The sequence below is a fragment of the Bacillus rossius genome, chromosome 18 (assembly GCF_032445375.1).
Source record: "Bacillus rossius redtenbacheri isolate Brsri chromosome 18, Brsri_v3, whole genome shotgun sequence".
NCBI classification, from domain to species: Eukaryota; Metazoa; Arthropoda; class Insecta; order Phasmatodea; family Bacillidae; genus Bacillus; species Bacillus rossius.
In genome coordinates, this window is record NC_086345.1 from 27,284,131 (window position 1) to 27,306,375 (window position 22,245).

General features: G+C 42.4%; 2 protein-coding genes across 3 annotated transcripts; both read left to right on the plus strand.

The window, feature by feature from the left end:
* Positions 1 to 3,079: 3,079 nt before the first annotated feature.
* On the plus strand, positions 3,080 to 11,735 carry LOC134541453 (GPI mannosyltransferase 4). The gene is made up of 5 exons (XM_063384921.1): positions 3,080 to 3,371; positions 4,167 to 4,567; positions 6,681 to 6,957; positions 8,087 to 8,348; positions 9,489 to 11,735. Exons 1-5 carry the CDS (start codon positions 3,176 to 3,178, stop codon positions 10,312 to 10,314), a joined length of 1,962 nt encoding a protein of 653 aa, XP_063240991.1. The 5' UTR covers positions 3,080 to 3,175; the 3' UTR covers positions 10,315 to 11,735.
* A 2,654-nt stretch (positions 11,736 to 14,389) lies between these two features.
* Positions 14,390 to 22,245, plus strand: LOC134541114 (putative nuclease HARBI1). Of its 2 annotated transcripts, none has more exons than XM_063384285.1 (4): positions 14,390 to 14,703; positions 16,737 to 16,883; positions 19,166 to 19,433; positions 20,530 to 22,245. In XM_063384285.1, the coding sequence occupies exons 1-4, from the start codon at positions 14,438 to 14,440 to the stop codon at positions 21,070 to 21,072; spliced, it is 1,224 nt and encodes a 407-aa protein (XP_063240355.1). In that variant the 5' UTR covers positions 14,390 to 14,437; the 3' UTR covers positions 21,073 to 22,245. The 2 variants fall into 2 exon arrangements, with proteins under 2 accessions (XP_063240355.1, XP_063240357.1); XM_063384287.1 differs by having other exon boundaries at positions 14,390 to 14,599.

The following is a 22,245-nucleotide window of genomic DNA, read 5'->3' on the forward strand; positions in this document are numbered from 1 at the left end:
AAATTGGGATAGATAATTGTGTAGTGTACTCCATCGTGCATACTGGTGGATTCAGTATTTATTTAATAAATAGTGGAAAAGATTTTTGCTTAGGGGGAAGGAGGGGGAAATGGCTGTCGTACAAAGAAAGGATTCAATTGCAAAATGTTGCATTAAATAAGTCGGAGATTGGCTTTGGAATATTTACAGATTCATGGTCTCATAGTTTGATACAACTTTTAATGAAAGAAAATTTTTACAAAATAATTTAAGTACATGGAAATATATTTTATAAAAGAAAAATCTGAACTGCAAATAAAGGGGCTGGGTGGGAGAAGCCATTGCCCCTGCTGCCGCTTTTCTGGAGCTGCACTTGAATTGGCTTCGTGCCCATTAAGCCCCTTCTACAACAGAAATGACCCAAATTGTATACTACAGACACTGATAGGTGATAGCTTATTTTTCCTTGTGACACTCTTAACGTCATGATGGTGTGGACAATTTCAAAACACGTTGGTCAACATTGAACTTTTTGTCCCAATCTGTATCCCTTGCTAGCATAGAAAAAGAAGAATACTACGACTGATATTTGCGGATGGCAGTTCCCGTTTCAAAAATATGCTCTTAAACAGGAAGGAATGACCAACTGATAGATTTTTTCTACCCACTGAAGGTCGGCTTGACAATGGTTCTTGCCGCTGTTCATCTCTTACCACTTACCTTGGTCCTAACATGCGGCTTCTCGCTACTTGCTCGTCTGCGCTGTGACACTGTTCCCCATGCAACAATTTCTGTCCCGGTGTCGCTCGCTGAGGAGTCACTCATCTTAACTTCACTCTCCAAGGATTTTCCAGTATCACAACCAGCCTCGCACACTGCTTCACTTCACAGCAGGTCGCAGGTCAGGTCCTCTTTAACACGTGCTGTTTCGTCCCGTGGAAAGGTCTTGTAGCTATGCTCTGCCAGCCTGGACTGGCATTTTGGTCTGTACCACCCGAATTCAGTAAACCACGCTGCCCATCTGGCCTCTCCGGCGATCCCGGCACCACCTGTTGGCCCGGAGGCCTTTTCGGGCCCATCCCGCCTGGGACAGGCTGGGGTACTCATTCGAGTGAGGGTCCTGTGCTGGTGGACACAGCAGGACGCGTTCTTCTTTGGGACTGCCCTGGGTGGCTCAGAAGAATGTCAAATGCTACCATTGAAGTTCACGAAGGCAATGTTCTCGTGGGCACCCAGGGCTGTTGTAACATGCATGACGATAATCACTTCTTGGCTCCCCCGGCCTTTCCTAAGGCACCTTTGCAGACCTCAGGAACATTAAACTCCTGAGCATGCACCCCTACTGGAAGCTACAGCCCCAAATGTTTGCAGTGACCGACATGCTATACACTAAACCACCATACACTTGCATTGAAATCAACAGTAGCCCACATACCCTTGTACCTCAAACCAGTGATGTAGCTAAGGTGACTGGCGCCACTGGCCAGAGTTGAAAAGCATTAAAAGAGGGGGGAGGGGGGTCCAGTAAAGCGAAACTGTTCGGCGGCACCCCCTCTTGCTCCGGCGCCCCTGGCGGGGGCCATCCCTGCCACCAGCTTGCTACGCCACAGCTTCATACATGTGTGTTTCTTAACCCAGGAGCTAATTGTGTTCTGAGAGCAGATCACCCTAAAGCCACTAACCCAATTAATATTCTTACAATTTTTTTTTGTAGTGTAATGGCCAGGAAGGACAGCTCCTTCAAACCCATCTATGACATAACCATCCCATCACCACAATCTCTCATCAACATTACTGAGAATTTCGCCAGCCTAGGCGATGCATAAATACCGTATTTATTAACCTCGACCTCAAATACTGTGGACCAGCTTACGATGGTGTTCACACTGTTTATATTTCTTTGCCACATCATTTTATTTAATGATGGTTCACATTCTAGATGGATCTGTCCGCCAGTTTGATGCGGTCCACCGGCACATCATAATCATATGGTCTGGGACATGAGAAGATCATGCTCACCACCTTGCAATAGTCTTCAAATAACTGAACACATATGGGCTTATATGCCTTCTACACAAGTACCAAATCTAGGAATTGGTGCTAGAGTTCCTGGAACAGATCTTCAGTTCCGAAGGTTACCACACACTCTCATTTCAGATCAAACTCATTGCGATTAAATAAACAACATGTATTCGAAAATTACTCCATAATACCTTTGAATATATATACTGTATAGAAGTCGCCAGCCCAGGTTAAAATTTTTAATACGGTTTTGAGGTAGTTGGTTAATTCACCGCCGCAATCGCCACCGTCTCTAGGGGCATCGACTCGTGGTGCTCCCTAGCGGACAAGTGTCGAACTCTTCAAACACCCCTTCCCCCTCCCGTTGAACGACGTTGAGCTGCAGTGAATGATGGATGAGGGGTGCGGGGAATGACAGCGGGCGACAGCGCTGCGCTCTAACGTGTAAATAACAACTAAGACGATACAGGGCGTTACGGCAGCGCACTGCAGCGGTGAAGTTCCCAAGCTGCTCATTATACGCTTCTGAAAAACGTAGAGTAAATCCTATCCACTCGCGACTTCTATACAGTATATATATTCAAAGATAATACTCCTCATGTACGTACTCCCCGGCCTTTTTTTTTTAATTATTATTTAGCATTAAACATAATTCAGTTCTCGAATTTAAAATCACTTTTGTTGGATAATATTCCTTTATTATTTAAGTGTGTACCATAAGTATGGTACGTTTCGATATGTTTTCAGATTCGATTCTCATATTCGAATCCATCTTATCCTCTGTGATTCACGCCCAAGACCGCGGGTTTTTGCAAATTACAGTATTTTTGAAGTCAAGTGTCTGCATTTAATTTCCTATTACGGTTTTACTTAAAGCTTTTTCTCAACTATATTCTGTATTGTGGAATGTTTTCTATTACACCATTCAATTTATTTGCCTGTTTTTAAAAAAAATAAAACAGCCATTTTATAATTGAGGTATTTTTAGTATTCTTAGTTTTGTTTGGAAAGTACTCTATTTTCAGCAAAATATTTCGTTATGTTGTGTTGGACATGCTGAGAAATATTTTTTAAAAGTTGTCTGCTTTTGTTTACATATTTGACATTTCGTCTGCTGTGCTGCCGTGAATTAAGATTTGTGAATGTGTTGGTTTATAAAAAATTTCTGTTAGTAATGAATTTTGAATGGTTTAAAACATTTGCAAAGCGTTGGAAATCAATACAAATTGGTAGCCTCATCCATGAAGATAAAATCGTAGGCTTGGTATCATTTTGGATTTTAGCCTCTCTTCGTATAATTTTAACGCTGCTGCCCCAAAGTGGTTACATACACCCTGATGAGTTTTTCCAGTCGGTGGAGGTTGTCGCAGGTAATAAACATTACAATTTTGCAGTCAACCACATCAATGGTTTATATAACTGATATATATCACATTTGGAATGTCTTTTAAATTTTACGCTGAAGTCGCTAATCGAGATAATTATCGCTAGGAAAATAAATTTCTTAAATTTAGGGCTTAGCGTCTGTTGACATTGTGGTTATTACAGATGGTTAGAGGTGATGAGAGAGGATCTGGAGTGTGGCAAATAATGGGTTGGGAAGAATGGGAGAAGGCCCAGGAAAAAAAAAGGAAAACACTAGAAAAAATTATTTTAAAAAAAAATATGTCAGTTTAAATGGTTAGATTATTATTTCTAAGTTAATACTCTATTTATTAATTGGTGTAAAGTAATCTACGTCATGTAGAGTAAAGTGGGGGAAGTGTAATCCAAAAAAATGCTATTTACACTTTAAAAAATATTATGAAGATATCCAAAAAAAATTACCTTTTTGATTTTTTTTTTAAAAATAGTACTAATTATCTTATTGTTAAATAACTTGAGTAATTTATTTTTATCCGCTAGAAATAGTTTATTGTTTTATAAAATAAAATAAAAAATATTATAAAATTATGTTTGCTAAGTACATTTATCCCAGCATTTTGGGGAAAAATGTGATCAAAGTTTGTAATTCACATATGTGTCGTACACTAGAGAGTTTGGGGCAAGTGCATTAAAGTATGAAAAAATACAGTAAAAAAATAATCTTATACCCCAAGTTACCCTAGTTGGAACGTATGTATCAGTTACTGTTTCTTGTTACCGTCCGGCCCAATCCGTTGCAGGAGATGTGTTCGACCTGGAGGTGTCCCGGCCGTGGGAGTTCAACACGACGTTCCCGGTGCGCAGCGCGGCCGTGCTGTACGGCGTGGTGGGCGTGCCGCTGGCGCTGCTCAAGGCCGTGTCGCCCTTCGCGGCGCTGTGGTTCGGCTGGGAGCTGCGCACGCCCTACGCCGTGCTGGCGACGGCGCGGCTCGCCGCCTGCCTGCTGTCCTTCCTCGTGGACCTCGCCCTGTACCGCGCCTGCCGGGCGTGCGGCCGAGACCACCGCGCGCTCCTCGTCGCGCTCGCCAGCTCCTTCGTCGTGCTGGTGTACGGGACGCGGACGTTCTCAAACACCATCGAGATGGCGCTGCAGTCCGTGCTGATCGGCTGCGTCGCGGACTGCATGGCGCTCTCCGAACAGGTGAAGCCGAGCTGCCCTCGGGAACACTTGCGGTTCTGGGGGCTGCTGACCTCGGTCAGTAATCCCACAGAAGCACGTGGGGACAGGGGCGCAACAACTAAATTTCCAAAGGGGGGGGGCAAATACCTTTTTATAAAGAATCATCGATCCCCCCCTATTGAAGCGGGGGGTCCGGGGGTCCTCCCCCGGGAAAATTTGTATTTCAAGGTGGAAAATAGTGCTATTTAAGCAGTTTTATTTTCTAAAAATTGATTACACAGCACTTTCTTTGCCCCCGTTTGCCCCCACTTCAAGGTTTCAGAGGGGGGGCAAAATACCCTTGCCCCCCTGTTGTTGCGCCCCTGCGTGGGGACTTGCAGGCAGGAATGTCCCAGGAGGTCCTGACTTCTCCCTTCCCTAATTTAAAATAAAAATATATATATCTGAAAACCGAATATAAAAATAACAGCTATTTAGCTACATAATAGTTACAAAGCTATCATTCTGGAAATATAATTTATAATCCTTAGTGGGCAACATTAGTGTATTTCCTCCATATTATAGCCATCCTACCGAGAAACGGCAGGAATTGGGTTTCCAAATTAGGTCTACATTTCATGCTAGTTTTTGCATGTGTATCTTTCGTACAAACTTAAAATGTGTGTTTCGTGTATTTATTAACATTAATATATTTTCATTTATGCCTTGTATGTATAAAATCATCTAACAGTGGACTTATGAACAAAGTTTAAAAAAAAATTAAATAAAAAACATACCAAATACAAGATGTCCAGTTGTCTTTCCACAAGCAAAATCATTATTTGAAATTGTATGTGTAAACGTTGGAGTACTTAAAGTCTTCTAATCCGTGAGATTCTAGTGTGGCAAACAATTTTCTTTTAAAATTCCATTACATAGAACACTTACTCGTAAAATATGATGTAATGGTTACAACAGGGTCTCCTTCACAATCGCCTGGCTATGGCACTGCTGCAGGATAGCGAATTCTGGGAAATAAAGGCAATTATCATCTAAAGTGAAAGTTTGGTTATGTAATGTTATTGACATGAATATTACCTACATACTACATATTTTTTTTTATGTTTTAAATACAAATTATAAACATAATTGACGTGACCACACCAACTATTCACTTTGCCTTCTTTCCCTGAAGCTGCTACTCTATAGAAGAACTATTATTCAAACTTTTTTTTAAGTCTGGAAACATTTTAAATCTTAAACATAATTGTAGATGCACCGTGCACAAACTTCTGAGATGCATGTTTCAATAATTAACACCTCGCACAAGTATACTGAAGATTATCGAACGACCAGAGACGATTAACACGCAGTGTAGTTTTTTTCAAGGGGTTCTTCTTAAATGAAGAACATTTCCTTTATATGTCATAAATAATTTTCGTTTGCACAGAATTTAAAGAAATCAGTTTTAATTAATATTTTGTGTATATTAAATTAAGGTATTTTAGGCACGTTAGAACTAACTATAGTTTAGCGTAAGGAGGCCAAAACGCAGCAAGAAAACAGTTGTGGCACGCAGACTGCATACACTTTTGGAAAAATGGAGTGGGTCAGATTTGGGAGGAAAAATATTGGGAGGGTGAAGATACAGAATTTCAAGGGAAAGGATCGTGTTTATGCTGGACAGTCAGTGTCAGAAACAAGACAGCTTGGACGAGAGCCAGGGCCGGTGCAAGGTAAATTGGCGCCCTAGGCGAAAAACCCTAATTCCCCCCCACCCCCCGGCCGGACACCCCAAAAATATTTTCCTTGCCTCAAAATACATCACGTAAGACTAAGATTTTGTTAACAATCAAATGTAAGCAGGCTTGTTTTTTTTTTTTGTTTTTTTTACTTTTTTACTTATTACAAATCATAAACAGGTCAGAGTGGACTTTAAATAATTACTTATATCAATATAAACATTCCAAACTGTTACAAAAATCCATTTTCATCTAGTTTCAGTAATCGTTGAACATGTTGTATCAGCTGTTGTGTGTCATGCTGCGCCGCCCCCAGCTACTTGGCGTCCCGGGCGGTCGCCTAGTTCGCCTGTGCGGACGCGCCGGCCCTGACGAGAGCGACGGGAATGATGGCGTGTCTGACGGCCGCGCAGGTGATCGAGCGACGGGAGTACCTGGACGAGCAGCACCGCAAGGCGGGCTCGCCCGCGGACCGCGCCAGGGTGCACAAGCTCCGCCTGCTGCTGCCCAGGCACTCGCTGAGGCGCTGCGCAGCCGTCGCCACCCTCACCGTGGTGGGCGTGTTCAACCGGCCGACGTTCCTGGCCTTCGCCGTCGCGCCGGTCTTCTTCTGGCTGCAGCGGGGGCTCGGCTCGGCCTCGGTCGGCCTCCTGGACTTCCACCTCCGCATGCTGGCGCTCGTGCTCGCGGGTAACAGCGCTGTCGCCGTGTCTGTGAGACGTGTGCCGTCGCAGAGCTCCAGGGAAAACTACTCAAGATATCCGAGTGGGGTCTGCTTACAAAAAAGCATTTTAAGAATTTGCTGTAGTTCTGTTTCCGGATTTAAGTTTTTAAACTGGATTTTTAGAAGAGTTTAAAGGGCATGTTTTCAGAGTAGTTTTTAGACGTAAAACAACCCCGGTACAGATTCTTGAAAGCAACTTAAGGGACTTGATTTACACCTCTATCTTCATTTCTCCACCATGTAATGTTACGGTCGACGCTCATACGCACTGGGAGAAGACTGCGCGCCAGTCCAGAGGAGACACCGCGCTAGAAGCACCAGCGAGCGTCGCGCTTATCGTCCCGCCTCGCCTGACACAGATACGCTCCTGACGAGGCGGGGCCCCTTAAGAAACAACACCGCGACAAAAAGGCAAAATTTTCAGGAGAGCTTGATAACTTTGTGTGCCATGCTGGAACTGAATAATGACAGCCGGTGTTAGAAAAAAAGACCGTAGCAGCGCATTCTGTTGGATATTTGGTGAAACACGTCGTGAAATGACGCTAAATGCTAATGTATCCTCGGAGAAACAAATTACTAATTTAAAAAAAGGTCTTATGCGTGGATGTTGTTTCTTAAGTGACGATATGTTGATGTGAGTGGAAAATTTTCCATTGGGAAAAAATTCAGGAAAAATATTACCAGTTTTTTTTTTTCCATAAAGTTATTCCATTTTTCCGATACCGGAATAGATTTGCATTGTTTGAGACGTCAGAGTAACCTAACCAAGTGTACACGTTGTTCTTGCCAGCAGGGGCGTAGCCAAGGGGGTGGGGTTGGGTTCAACCCCCCCCCCTCCCTTAGCAACAAATCTTTAATTAATTTCTTATTCATCACTCAAACAAATTTCATATTAAAATTAATAAAATTTTTACCATTACAATATTTAAATTGAAGTACCGAAAACTGCTAAAATAGCACTATTTTACACCTTAAAATCCATATTTTCCCGGGAGAGAAACCCCCGGACTCCCCGCTTTTAATACGGGGGGGGGGGGGGTCATGCTTCTTAACACCCCCCCATACACAAATCCTGGCTATGCCACTGCTCGCCAGGCCTGCCAACCCTGGTGCTGCTGATCCTGGTGGACTCGTTCTACTACGGCTACCTGACGCTGGGCGAGATCAGCGCCGTGAAGCTGAGCCTGGACAACCTGGTGGTGACGCCGCTCAACTTCATCAAGTACAACGCCAACGCCGACAACCTGGCGCGTCACGGCCTCCACCCCCGCTACCTGCACCTGCTCGTCAACGTCCCGCTGCTGTACAACGCCCTGGGGCTCGTGGCGCTGGGCGCGGCGCTCCGGCTTGTCTACAGGTAGCGCGTTCGCGTCGGCGTTGCCGCGCCCGTCCGGGTTCCGTGTTGGCCCATCCGACCTGAAGCGCCCATCACCGGCTAAGACTGTTTAAAACGTTTGCTTGAGGACCTGGAAAAATGATCCAACTGTTGTGAATTATTTGATTTTTTGTTTATTGGTTTTAAGCTTTTAATTGTTTCTATATTCCAATAGAGTTTGTGTAGGTTTTCTCCAAGTGCTCCTGTTTTTTTCTCACCCATGCACTCGGACGTAGCTTCATCTGGCCATCTCGTTTATGATGACCCCGTCAGCGAGACGTCTAACCTTAATTCATTGGCTGTTTGACAAGATAAAGATTCATTGACATTTTGTTGGAAGCATTACACAGATGTACAGACAGTGTGACCACATAATTTCATTGGGGAATGATGCATGGAAAAGTGTTCTTACCATAATTTGTGTTGTCTTAGGTTGGTAAAATCTAGAGACAAGATTTTATGGTTTTATTTTTAGTCCAATTTCGTTTTTAAAACAGAGGATACAAATGTTGCCAATTTGGCTACAAATGTTACCAATGTCTCCATCTAGCTACAAATGTAGCCAAATGTCATCTGGCTACAAATGCAGCCTTTTGCTTGGCTGCAAATGTACCCAATGGTGTTTTTCATTCATTTTAAGACCCTAATGCCTATTCCACCTAAATAGGGGTAAAATTATATACTGCATTTTTACGGTAAAATATAAAATAATTTTTAATAAATTTTTCTAAAACAAAAACATTCGGAACAACAAAAATAAATTAGCGAGCATTTATTTGTTTAAAATTAATTCAATAAGAGATACACATTAAAACAAATTAAATTAATTTTTCTGATCAATGCACTTTGGTATAAATTTTTGTTGGGAAATGCTACCTAATTCCATGATTAAACTTACATTTTGGTACTATAAGGTGTATTAATGCATTTCTGTGTTTTGACATGCTTTTCTGTGTCTTGACATGCTTTTCTGTGTCTTGACATGTTTTTCTGTGTCTTTTCGGTTTTATCGCAATTCAGCACATAATCTTGCCCCCAGTAATATACCTGCTAGTTATTGGAAGGTGACGATGGTCAAGTGATTGGTCGCAAGTGTCCGCAGTCGTGTGTCGGTCGTCGCAGGTGCGTGTGCCGGCGCTGGCGCGACCTCCCGCGCGCGCAGAGCGTCGTGGGGCTGATGACGGCGTCCTGGCTGGTGCCCGTGGCGCTGCTGTCGCTGTTCCCCCACCAGGAGCCCCGGTTCCTGGTGCCCGTCACCCTGCCGCTCGTGTTCCTCTACACCCGGCGCCTGCACCGGCACGGCGGCCTCGCCCTGTCGTGCTGGTACGCCTGCAACATCCTGCTCACCGCGTTCTTCGGGTTCGCGCACCAGGGCGGGGTGTGGCCCCTGGCGGAGCACTTCTCCCGGGAGATGGCGGCCAAGCCGCGGCTGACCGCCGTCCACCTGGTCACCAGCTACGTCTACCCCCTGCCGCTGTTCCCGCTGATGCTGCGCAACTCCAGACGCCCGCTGTTCAGCCGGCAGACGAACCAGCACTACCGCCTCGCCAGGGAGTTCCACCCGTACGAGCTGGGCTCCGGCGGCCTTGACCGGGTCCTGGGCCGGGCGGAGTCTCTGATAACGTCCTGCGAGCGGACGTACGCGGAGAAGAAGCTCGACTACAGGGTCTACGTCGCCCTGCCCATGAGCCTGGCCGAGCGGTTCTACGGGCTCGTCGACCGGACGAACTCGTCCCTCTCCTACGCGACGGTGAAGGTGTTCTACCCGCACGTCTCCACCGAAGCCCTGCCGAGTTTCCCTCTGGCGGCGAAGTGCCGACCCGAGCAATCCGAGTCCGACTCTTGCGAGGAGTATTTTTATAGCTCTCCGATTAAATTCTTCTCCAGATATGCCCAGCAGTTCGGCCTTGCTTTGATAAAAATTCAGAAGGTCAGTCGGCTGATGTGATGCCTTGCTTAATTCATTTTGTTGCTTATTTAGAGCATATTCCTATCAAATTTTTTTATTATTTGTTACTAATGTGAGACATTTATCGTTGTTTTAACGTTCATTTGCATTGTGTGTGTTAGTGCTGAATCAAATTGGTGGTCACTGTTACAGAGTTTTTGCACAAGTCTGTAAAAAATATTTTCTGCTTCCCCGAAAGAGCAAGTAATCATAAAAAAAATAAACATTATTGCATTTACTGTACTTCCAATGAAGTTACACTCTTATCATTGTGCTTCTGGCCTTGATTCACGAATTGACGTTATTATAAGAAAAATTGACCGAAAGAAGTTTTGGAAAGAAACTGAAATGCAAAGGTAGAAAATTGTATCTAGCACGTTATTAGATCGTTGTTGATCTCACTTTGACTCTCAAACTTCAAAGGTTATAGCTATAAGTAGACACATGCTTGCTTAAAGATAAACTGTCATGCTACTGATTTAAATGTGACTTTGCATCTTGTCATCATCCGGGGCTTCACCCCACAGAGTCCGATAAGCCAACACCCCTCACACCCTCCTATCCTGACGGCACCGCGAACCTTCCGCTAGCGACGTGTGACATGTTTTGAATAGGTCACAGTAGAATCAGTGCTTCATTCCCTTATTAAATAAAATGTATCTTAGTACATGTAATCGAAGGGAAACGTTTTTGGCAATTCAAACCTCGACTCATAAGTATATCATAAGGGGTAGAACGGCAGAGAGAGAGAGAGAGAGAGAGAAAGACAATTTTCTAAATAAACATGAAAGACTAAATTGTTACTCACTTCAAAATAACAGCTCAGGATATCAATAATTATTGATAAATCAATATTGATTACTTCACAATAACTGTTTAAATACTCGCACATTAAAGAAAATTTGGGTTAGTAAATATCAAAGCTAGGATACATTATAATAAGATAGTTTTTAATTTAATTTTATATTATGTGTAGGTTATATATGATCGAGCATTTTTCTAGACTGATTTTGTTGTTCTGCAAATATCACCTCATCATTTGAGTTATAGTGCAGCAGACTGTACATAGACATACTGCAATGTATTCATAGGCATTGATAATGTTCTGTCACCCGAGGTAAGACTCTCCAAGCACTTGAGGACTTCATCTTAATACTTTAACTGATCTTCATCATCCTGGCTTCTTCAAGTAATATACATTGTTTTCTTTAGTCCTTGGAGCTTACCTCGGGGGCTCAACTGTTTTATTAATTAAATAGTAATCCGCTAGCCGGAGTTCGGACACGAACACAAGTCTTGCATCCAACCACGAGGTGGCTCTGGGCATTACGTAAACCAGTTGTGCCGTTAGGCATTTATGCAATTATAATTTTTTTTGTAATTATTTGTATGTGACGCAGTATTAAATTATACTACAGCAACTCTTCGTTTTTTCTCTGTATTTGCATGCATGTGCATGTGTTACTGAGGATCGGTGTGTGGGAAGCCAATAAGAGCCCACTGCATTGACACCTCGTGGCGTGCCCGTCCCTTAGAGCGGGCCGGGTGGTAATGCTAAGGGGGGCAGGAGTCACGACCTCACATGGGCGATGTCACGCCCAGAGGACAAAGAACCTGCTGGGTCTGTGCCCCTCAGACACTGTTGCACCTAGTAATCGTTCTAGTATTCAACACCAAATCTTACAGCCACATCAGTCTACAAACAATGGCCAAAATTAAAAACTGATACGAAAAGTTATCATTTCTTATTTTCCACTCCCAAACATGTAACACCGTAATAGACTGTGGTTTAGGTCAGATGATTACGGATCCAAGTCAAAATATTGCAGGGCTACAAACCATGTTTTTCTAAAAATTGTGAGCTTTAAATTTTTTCAACGTCTATCTTCCCTTGAGCAAGATGTGTTTGGTATCGCGACCACTTAAGGCCCATATAAAAAATTTGGATTGTTTTGATTATGTTAAATATGGTAACTATACAAAAGACTTTTTAAAAACAGGTTATTTAGTTACGTAGGGTAGAGTTGTGTGCTGTCACACATGGCAGTCCCAGCCAGTGGCGTAGCCAAGATTTGTCTATGGGGGTTGTTAAGAAGCATGCCCCCCCCCCCCCCCCTCTCTGTATTAAAGCGGTGGGGCCGGGGGTTCTCCCCCGGGAAAATTTGGATTTTAAGGTGTAAAATAGTGCTATTTTAGCAGTTTTCAGTACTTAAATTTAAATATTGTAATGGTAAAAATTTTATTAATTTTAATATGAAATTTGTTTGAGTGATTTATAAGAAATTAATTAAAGATTTGGTGCTAAGGGGGGTGGGGGGGGGGTTGAACCCCTAAACCCCCCCCTCCCCCCCCCTGGCTATGCCCCTGGTCCCAGCACAGGGTCATCCCTCAGTCTTGCCACTACAACTGCAGACATGTGGGATATTAGCTCCCGAACTCTCACTTCGACCTCAGCGTCGCCGATCACTGTCCCCTCGCAGGTGTTCGCGGCTAGCGGCAGAGCACAGCACCTCGGCTTGACATCCGCCGGTGGCACCAGGTGCTGGGCAGCTAATACGTTCACCTCCCGTGTCGACGAGGGATCAATTGGCTGGCCATTCAGGTGGACTGGTATGCATTAGAGGTGGTCGTTTGAAGCGGCGAACTGTCCCAGCATCATTGCGGCTTCATCCCGAGTCACATCATTTTGCTCTTGGCCAGGGAAGGGAGTGGGAGCAGGTGGCGTAGGGACAGAACGTCGTGTCTTACACCCCTGCTGCCTGTTTCCAGCCGGCTGTGGCAGCTATCTGGGGCAGTCCCTGTACCAATAGTAGTTGCCCGGCATACACTGCTGGCACTGTGGCAGGCAATCTCAATCGTGTCGGTCTTACATGTGCCGCTGGTCCAGAAGAGCTTGCTGCTGCTTCACTGCTGGTGGTCCTTCACCGATGGTGTTCCTTGTACACCGTAGTTGGTCGGGAGTGACTTTGGGATGTTATCGGGAGTGTTAACAGGAGTACTTGCGAAATAGTAACACAATGTGTATTTTCTGAGTGTTTAATTACAAAAGAAGCGAAAGTTCTTTTAAGTCGTTCTGAGCCAGAAATTAAATTATTGCCACGTGAGCTGCAACTTTGTACCCCTAAAGTTGTTGAGTCATGTAAAATTAAAATAGTTTTAAGGTTGCACTGATTTCCTATCACGGTGATCCTGTGCGGGGGAAGTTGTAAATTTTTTTCGACAAACAATGCAATATTTAAAACCTGGTCCGCATACCATGACCAGGCAAAAAGACTGGGCACAGATATTTAAGTAGGTAATCAGGTTGGTGAGTACAAACCAGCCATAGAGGGCTAGCTGCAGAGACAATAATTGAGGATTTGGGAAAGCTTACTTTATTACTGAACATTGTCAATATTGAAAAGGTTGAAAGGCTCCACGGTGGGACACATTATGTACTGGCTGAGGCTGCGAATGACCGGGTGCCACTAGGTCCCGGTTTTTAGCGAAAACATGTGGTGAGTTGCAGATTGCGTCAGTCTATGTTTTTGAGTGGGATCGCTCTTAATCAGAATTACTTATTAAATATGCTTAACAATGTTGTTGAATAAAGGTTTCTACAATTACTGTTAATAAAAACATCAGTTCTATTTAATAGAGAAAAAATTCTTTTGCCAAGTGCGGCTATGGTGATAGTCGATATTGTGGTGTTTGTGCCATTCGTTCGCGGCACTGAACTGCACTAAACTTAATTGTACACGAAATGTGTTTTGGTTGCGCGCATTGATGACAACGCACTTTTGACGTGGCGAAGTGGCACAGCGGTCAGTGCTGGTCGAGGGAGTGGAAATGGGTGTAAACTTATATTAAAAGAAAGTACGAATTTGCATAACTATTTCAAATGAATTATTTTGAATTGATTTCAAATAAAATAAATTGTGACTCTAGTGGTTTTTTTATTTATTATTAGATGAGTTGAGGCTAAAAGTTATATTTTGTAATCCTTTTAATAGAAGTTTCGAATGTAAATGTTTGCTACATTGATAAAAAACAGTAATAACGTCTACACGAAACTCGGCCATTGGTTGAGAGTAGAACGCCAGGCTTTTGTTTATTTGTGTTGATTTTAGTGGCAAATGAAAACATGAATGATAAACAATTAGCTTTGTATACGTTTTATAGTTTCTTTAATAATAGTGATTCAGAAAGCGATAGCGATAGTGACAGCGATACGTCTAATTCCGGCTCAAGCGATGATGAATTATATGAGGATGAAGTTGAAACGATGTATACAATTCTTATGATGGTAGATAAATCTTGCGCGAACCCTATTCAAAAACCTGTACCCAACAATCACATTGAGCGAGTAATACCTAGCTACATGATTGAAGAATTTAAATCTAGTTTTAGGTAACAATTTGCGATACATAATATTTGCTAGGCTTTGTAGAAGTTTTGTCAATGCTTTTAGTGTCAGTGCAAAGGTTATCACAACAGGGTCGGTTTTGATTTGCGATGATGGGGCGTATGCCCCAAATTGTCGGGTGTTGGGTAGGCCATGCCGCCAGGGAGGTTGAGCACATTAAAGTCTAATGAGGCTGTTCAGGTGACGAAAGGGGCTTGGGAGTTAATGATGTTACAGAAACATGTAATTGGGTAGTTTTTGGCAAGAGTATTTTTCAGGTGGAAAAAAAAAGGTATTTATTTACTTGGGCGGTATTTCCGAAAAAAAATGTTAAAAAATCCGAAAATACCTTTATTTTATGCTCTTCAACTTCCTCTTTTCATTAAAAGCGGCGGAGATTAGAAATTCGAAATACTTTAGGAGATAACGAATTTTTAAATTTCTTCATATGTAGTTGAGCGGTATTTGCGAAAAAAAATGTTAAAAATCCGAAAATACCTTTATTATATGCTCTTCAACTTCCTCTTTTCATTAAAAGCGGCGGAGATTAGAAATTCCAAATACTTTAGGAGATATTGAATTTTTAAATTTCAGCACAAAACCAGCGCATTCCTGTGGCGTGGGTGCACCATTGTTTCTTGTTTACGTACGAGTATCTGTTTTTTTTTATTGGATAATGATGTCACGTGATTGTTCGTGATAGGCCAGAATTCAAATGAACTAATACGTGATTATTTAGTTCAATTATTGTTTAAAACAGTGTTTAATTACCGCCTCCAACTTAGGTGAATTTTTAACGTTTCTAATTTTAAAGTCTTATTTGTTATTTTGATATTGTTGCGCAAGTAATAAGTAACAAAAAAATTTACGTGAGTTGTTACTGTACATCCTTTGTTACGGGTTTGTTAGGTAAGGTCAATTACATTATATATAATTAAAACTAAAGAATAATTAAAATTAATTCACATTATTTTTAATATCACCTTAGTTTGAAAGTATTTATAATGTAACTGACCTGACCTAATCGACCATTTTAGTTTACTGTTCACCCTCTGTCCGGGTTTGTTTGGTCAGGTCAGTTACATTATAAATATTTTAAAACTAAACAGCCATTAAAATTAATTCACAAAATAATTTTTAATGTCGGCTTTGTTTGAAAGTATTAATAATGTAACTGACCTGACCTAATCAACCATTTTATTAATTACGCATTCACGATTCACGTATTCACGAACACGGAAAAATAACAAAAATGGCGCCGCTCGAATGTTTCCACAGGTCTTGTATTGCAAAAATAAAAAATTCGATATCTCCTAAAGTATTTGGAATTTCTTATCTCCGCCGCTTTTAATGAAAAGAGGAAGTTAAAGAGCATATGATAAAGGTATTTTCGGATTTTTAACATTTTATTTCGCAAATACCGCTCAACTACATATGATGAAATTTAAAAATTCGATATCTCCTAAAGTATTTGGAATTTCTTACCTCCGCCACTTTTAATGAAAAGAGGAAGTTGAAGAGCATAAAATAAAGGTATTTTCGGATTTTTAACATTTTTTTTCAGAAATACCGCCCAAGTAAATATTTACCAAAAAAAATTACCGAAAATTATATTTTTCAGTATTTGCTATAATACCTTTGAGGTTGATGATATCCATTGAAATTATGGTGTGAATATCTTCAAAAATTATAAATATAAGTAACAGTCTAAAAGATTTTTTTTTTAAATTGCTGTTTACAGCGATTGTAAAGATTGAACATCAATATTTACATGCCATTAACTCATGAAACACAATAATATTGTTTCTTTTCATATCCTCTCACTACTTCATAGTTTAACATAATCCAACGAGAACAAAAACACCCCTGTAAGAAATTAAGGAGTTTGACATTTCAATCATATTTTCAACGACTCACCCCTCACTGACACAGACCCACCCCTGACTAGGCGGGTCCCTTAACCTCCCTCTACTACTTACAGTGTTGTGGAATATGTGGTGTGGACCGCAGTCGGTACAGACTCTCATTGTCGTTTCAGAATGCTCCCGAGCACGTACGAACACGTCCTGACGCTGATCGGACCCGCCATCACGTCGTCGTCCGCCTTCGTGGGCAGAAAGACGATCGAGGCAGACAAGCAGTTGAAGCTGACCTTGTACTACCTGGCGTCGCCCAATAGCTACAGGTGTGTTTCGTCGTCACCCGCGCGGGTCCGGATGAGCATTGTCAAAGTTACGGCCGTCAAGAGACACCCATGGGTCCCATCCCCTCCCCACTTTTTAAAAATCACAACACAACAGTAGAATGTGATCTGCATGTATCGCATAACGTAAGGTTTCCTGTGAATGATAATTAAAAATAAGGGGTGCGTATACTTACGTACGCCTGTTAGAAGTTATACTTATTAATAATAAAACAATAACTTAAATTTTTCATAATTAATATAAATATTTTAAATGGACTGGAGTGATATACAGTTGGTAAAGTATAAATCAAATCAAATTAAAAAAATCTAAATAATTACTCAGTATTCAATATTAATATAAACATATGTATAAAATTATTTATTAAATTAGTAATATAATCTAGATGTTTTTTCTAATTTATTATTTTTCATTATTTAGTAAATAATAATGTAATAATTTATAATGCAATTAAATTATATGTACAGACACATAACCTCACTTATATAAATACACTTGAAAAAGTTTATAAATAATATGGCTATCACTAATATTCACAATAAATAAAGGTTTTTTATGATATGGACCAATATTCAACATCAATCTGTAAAATATAAGATTTAAAAGCATACATATAAGTTTATTTGTAGTAGCCTTTTTTTTTTCTTTTTTCCTTCATCCTGTGAAGCTTATGTTGCATAGTGCACGCCCTTTGTAAAAATTCACTCACGTTATTTTATCATAACGTGCCTAAATAAGTATAACTTAAAAAAATCTTAAGACTGTAAATGTTACAGTGGCCATAACAGTAAAACGTGATCTGCATGTATCACATAGCGTCATTTTTCCTCTATGAATTCTATTAACAATGGAGTTGTAATTTTCATCACATCAGGGTGAACCCAAGCATTAAGATGAAATCTTGCTTGCAACTCATCCGTGGACCCTCCTGGTGCCTGGTATCCCCCCCCCCTCTCCCCTCTTGAAGGCATCTCGATAGCCTGGTCAAAGAAAAGTCAAAGAAAAGAGTTTGGAATACTCGCCTCCCACCAAGTGATCCCTGGAAATTTTCTAGAGCGCACACGTTGAGAACCACAGCATTAAACTCTAAATCAATAAAACAGTCGCAGTAAGCGAACCTACGTAGATCATCCTGGGTTCTAGGTCAATGTGCGATATGTTATTCGTTGCTTCCAGGTTGATGTGCGAGATGTTCGTCGCTGTTTCCAGGTTGATGTGCGAGATGTTATTAGTTGTTTCCAGGTTGATATGTGAGTTGTTCATTGTTGTTTCCAGGTTGATGTGTGAATTTTTGTCATAGGTTTCAGGGAGATTTCCAGATGTATGTCATTACTTCCAGGTTGATTTGTGAGATGTTCATCATGGGTTCCAGGTTGATATGTGAGATGTTCGTCATGGGTTTCAAGTTGATGTGCGAGATGTTCGTCGTTGCTTCCAGGTTGATGTGCGAGATGTTCGTCGTTGCTTCCAGGTCGATATGCGAGATGTTCATCATGGGTCCCAGGTTGATGTGAGAGATGTTCGTCATGGGTCCCAGGTCGATGTGCGAGATATTCGTTGTTGCTTCCAGGTTGATGTGAGCGATTTTCATCATGGATTCCAGGTTGATATATGAGATGTTCGTCATGGGTTTCAAGTCGATGTGCGAGATGTTCGTCGTTGCTTCCAGGTCGATGTGCGAGATGTTCATCATGGATTCCAGGTTGATATGTGAGATGTTCGTCATGGGTTTCAAGTCGATGTGCAAGATGTTCGTCGTTGCTTCCGGGTCAATGTGCGAGATGTTCGTCGTTGCTTCCAGGTCTATGTGCGAGATGTTTATCATGGGTCCCAGGTTGATGTGAGAGATGTTCGTCATGGGTCCCAGTTCGATGTGCGAGATATTCGTCGTTGCTTCCAGGTCGATGTGCGAGATGTTCATCATGGGTCCCAGGTTGATGTGAGCGATGTTCATCATGGGTTCCAGGTTGATATGTGAGATGTTCGTCATGGGATTCAAGTCAATGTGTGAGATGTTCATTATTGCTTCCAGGTCAATGTGTGAGATGTTCGTCGTTGCTTCCAGGTCGATGTGCGAGATGTTCATCATGGGTCCCAGGTTGATGTGAGAGATGTTCGTCAATGGTCCCAGGTCGATGTGCGAGATATTGGTCGTTGCTTCCAGGTCGATGTGCGAGATGTTCATCATGGGTCCCAGATTGATGTGAGAGATGTTCATCATGGGTCCCAGGTCGATGTGCGAGATATTCGTCGTTGCTTACAGGTCGATGTGCGAGATGTTCGGCGTGGGGCGCGCCACCATCGTGCGGACACTCAAGAGGGTCACGTACGCGCTCCACTGCCTCGCCCCGCAGTGGATCAAGTGGCCCAAGGGGGACGAGGCAGTCAGGGTCTGCCGGGAGTTCGAAGCCGTCTGCGGGTTCCCCCGAGTCATCGGAGCGATAGCCGGCACGCAGGTGAACGTGCCGGCTCCGAGGGAGGACGCCTGCTCCATCGTCAACCGCAAGAACGACTATTCAATCCACCTGCAGGTGCGTTTGTGTTGCCCTTTCTTGGCTGTTAGTTTTAAGGGTGTGCCTCCCATTTCGTGCCTCCCATTTCAGGTCATGATTTTATATTTATATTAATCACTGATCAACTTTTACACTTTTTCAATTGTTCAACTTTCACGAAATGAAAAAAAATATGGACAGCGCATACTTTTTGCATAATTAGCTGCCAAAGTTACATTTTTAACGTTTTTGGGGTTGTACAAATAAGGAGAACTTAATTTATTGCAGAATTGAAACTTTTTATGTTTAGCGGCAATTCCACTGGCTACATGATATGTTTCACATTTCTATCACAAAAACTCATTTCATTTTTTTTCGCTGTCGAAATCGTGCCCTTATGGTTTCCGTGTTGGCGTACATGGCATTTATTTACTTTGAAAGTATTAAATGTCGCGTTTGGTTGCAAATTTAGTCGTTGGTTACATATTTTATGCTAACTAACTGTAATTGCAATTTGATGTTACTGTGGGTGGAAAAAAGGTGAGGAGAGATTGTATCCGAGGATTAATCCACTTGCTGGGGGGGCGGGGGGAGAATATGATGTGTATACATACATCTCTACGAACTCCCTCTCTGCGTTGTTTGATCATTTTTCCGAAAACACCAACTTTGCGTTCTTTAAATGATTTATGCAGTGGCTAATTTTGATTGAATACAATAAATTAATTGGACATAACGCCATTGCAATTTTCCACTGTTTTTCATGTCTGTGTTATCGTCGTCGGCCTAACACTGTATTCGCCTGTGCTGTCATTTTTTCGTGACTAAATTCGTTCCGTGGAAGTTCTAGTTGGAACGTGTTCGTCTGCGGTGTCGTCATCGTTGGGTTTACCTGTTTGACCTCAACTGATGTTTTCATTTTTATTTCTTACTTTGCATTCTTGAATTATTTTTTTTTCCCCCATGACAAACAGTGCAGAAATGCAAATGGCGTGTGTCTAAGCAATTGCATTACGCCAAGTTTAGTAACTAACTGTGAGGACCAAAATCTGTAATTGGAATAGTCACGTTCGAGGAATCCACGCAACACCGGAGGGAGTCAGGCCCGGTGGGAAACAGGTGGTTCCGGGGACAGGTGGTGTGCGACGCGCGCGGCGTGTTCACGCACTGCGTCGCCGGGGACACGGCCTCGCTCCTGGAGACCAGTGCGCGCGGGGCCTCGCCGCTGGCGCGCCGCCTGGCCGACCCGGGGGAGCACTTCCCCGGCGGCGCGCACCTGGTCGGGGACGCCGCCTACGGCCTCCAGGCGCACCTGCAGGTGCCGTTCGGGCGCGGCGCGGCGGCGACGGAGCTGCAGCGCAACTACGACCGCTGCCTGGCGCTGGGGGCGCGCCCCGCCGAGGTGGCCCTGGGCACGCTGCGGGGCAGGTTCCGCGGGCTGCAGGACACGCTGCCCGTCGCAGACACCAGGAAGATCCCGGAGCTGGTGATGGCGTGCTGCGTGCTGCACAACGTGTGCGCGCTGGCCGGCGACCGCCTGGACGACGAGGACTACGCCGCGGCGACGCTCGCGCACGCGCCCGTGCACGCCGGCGCGGGCGCGCGGGCGACGGGGGAGCTGCTGCGCGAGTCCATCATGGAGCGGCTGCCGCTCAAGCCGGAGCAGGGGGCCGCGTAGGCCGTTACACATCGGCGGGGGCGGGATCATTTCCCCAACATTTATCAGGACCAAATTCTAAACATACTTGACCTGCTTCGCAATCTTCTCAGAGAAATAAAGACAAGCCATCTTCCACCATCCCTACGGTTCGAACAAAACTTTGCATACATAATTTTACAGTGAGTGACTTGATGTAAGATTTTGGACATACGCCATTGCTAAGAACTTTTTCTGTTGAAGAAAAATAAGAAATAAAATAAAAATAAATAAATAAAAATACCCAAAAGGCAAAAAACACAAATTAAGCAAAAAATTGCTGTTGTCAACAGGATATAGACACCACAAAATATTCTGTAACAGGAATATGGTCAACAAACAAAGAAAAACATTAAAAAATGTACTAAGAGAACGAAAAAAACCCACAAATGATGACATAAAAATATAAAAAAATTCAGCACAACGGTTGAAACGAGACAAAAACACAACAAAACGAAAAGACAAAACAAACACAATAGTTTTCCAAAACAGTATAGAACGATAAAAAAAAAAACCCACAAATGATGACAACACAAAAATATTGAACCCAAAATAATTCAGCACAACAGTTGAAACGAGACAAAAACACGACAAAACAAAAATACGAAACAAACACAATAGTTCTCCAAAACAGAAACAAGTGACGTTTCGGGAACTGCTATCTGCTCCCGTTCTCAGGCAGTGACGCACATGGTACGGAAACACAGGTGCGACTGAGTGCGTATGAATAGAGAGAGAGTACGGTGTTCACTGCAAACTGAGGATGAAACACGCCATAGCTAGGAACAATTTTTTTTATGGTTTTTATCTTTAGGTCAGTTTCATTTTTTAAAACAAGAGCTTTCGATGTTTTTGTTTTTATTTCATAACTTGTTTTGATTCATAAAAAAAACTGTTAATTATTGGCATATAAGAGACAAAAAAAAATTCTTAATACTGTACTTATGTAGCAAAATTGTCTCATTTTTAATGACACGTGATGCAATTATACAATAAAATCATTACATTAGTAATAAGCATGTCTAGAAAAGAACTATTTAGAAAAATAAAAATTTATTGGCACATTTTTTGTGTATTTGAAAACTGCCTAATCATTAATGTATAAAAAAAAACATACATATATAAAGTGTTAATAATAAGAGATGCAACATCAAA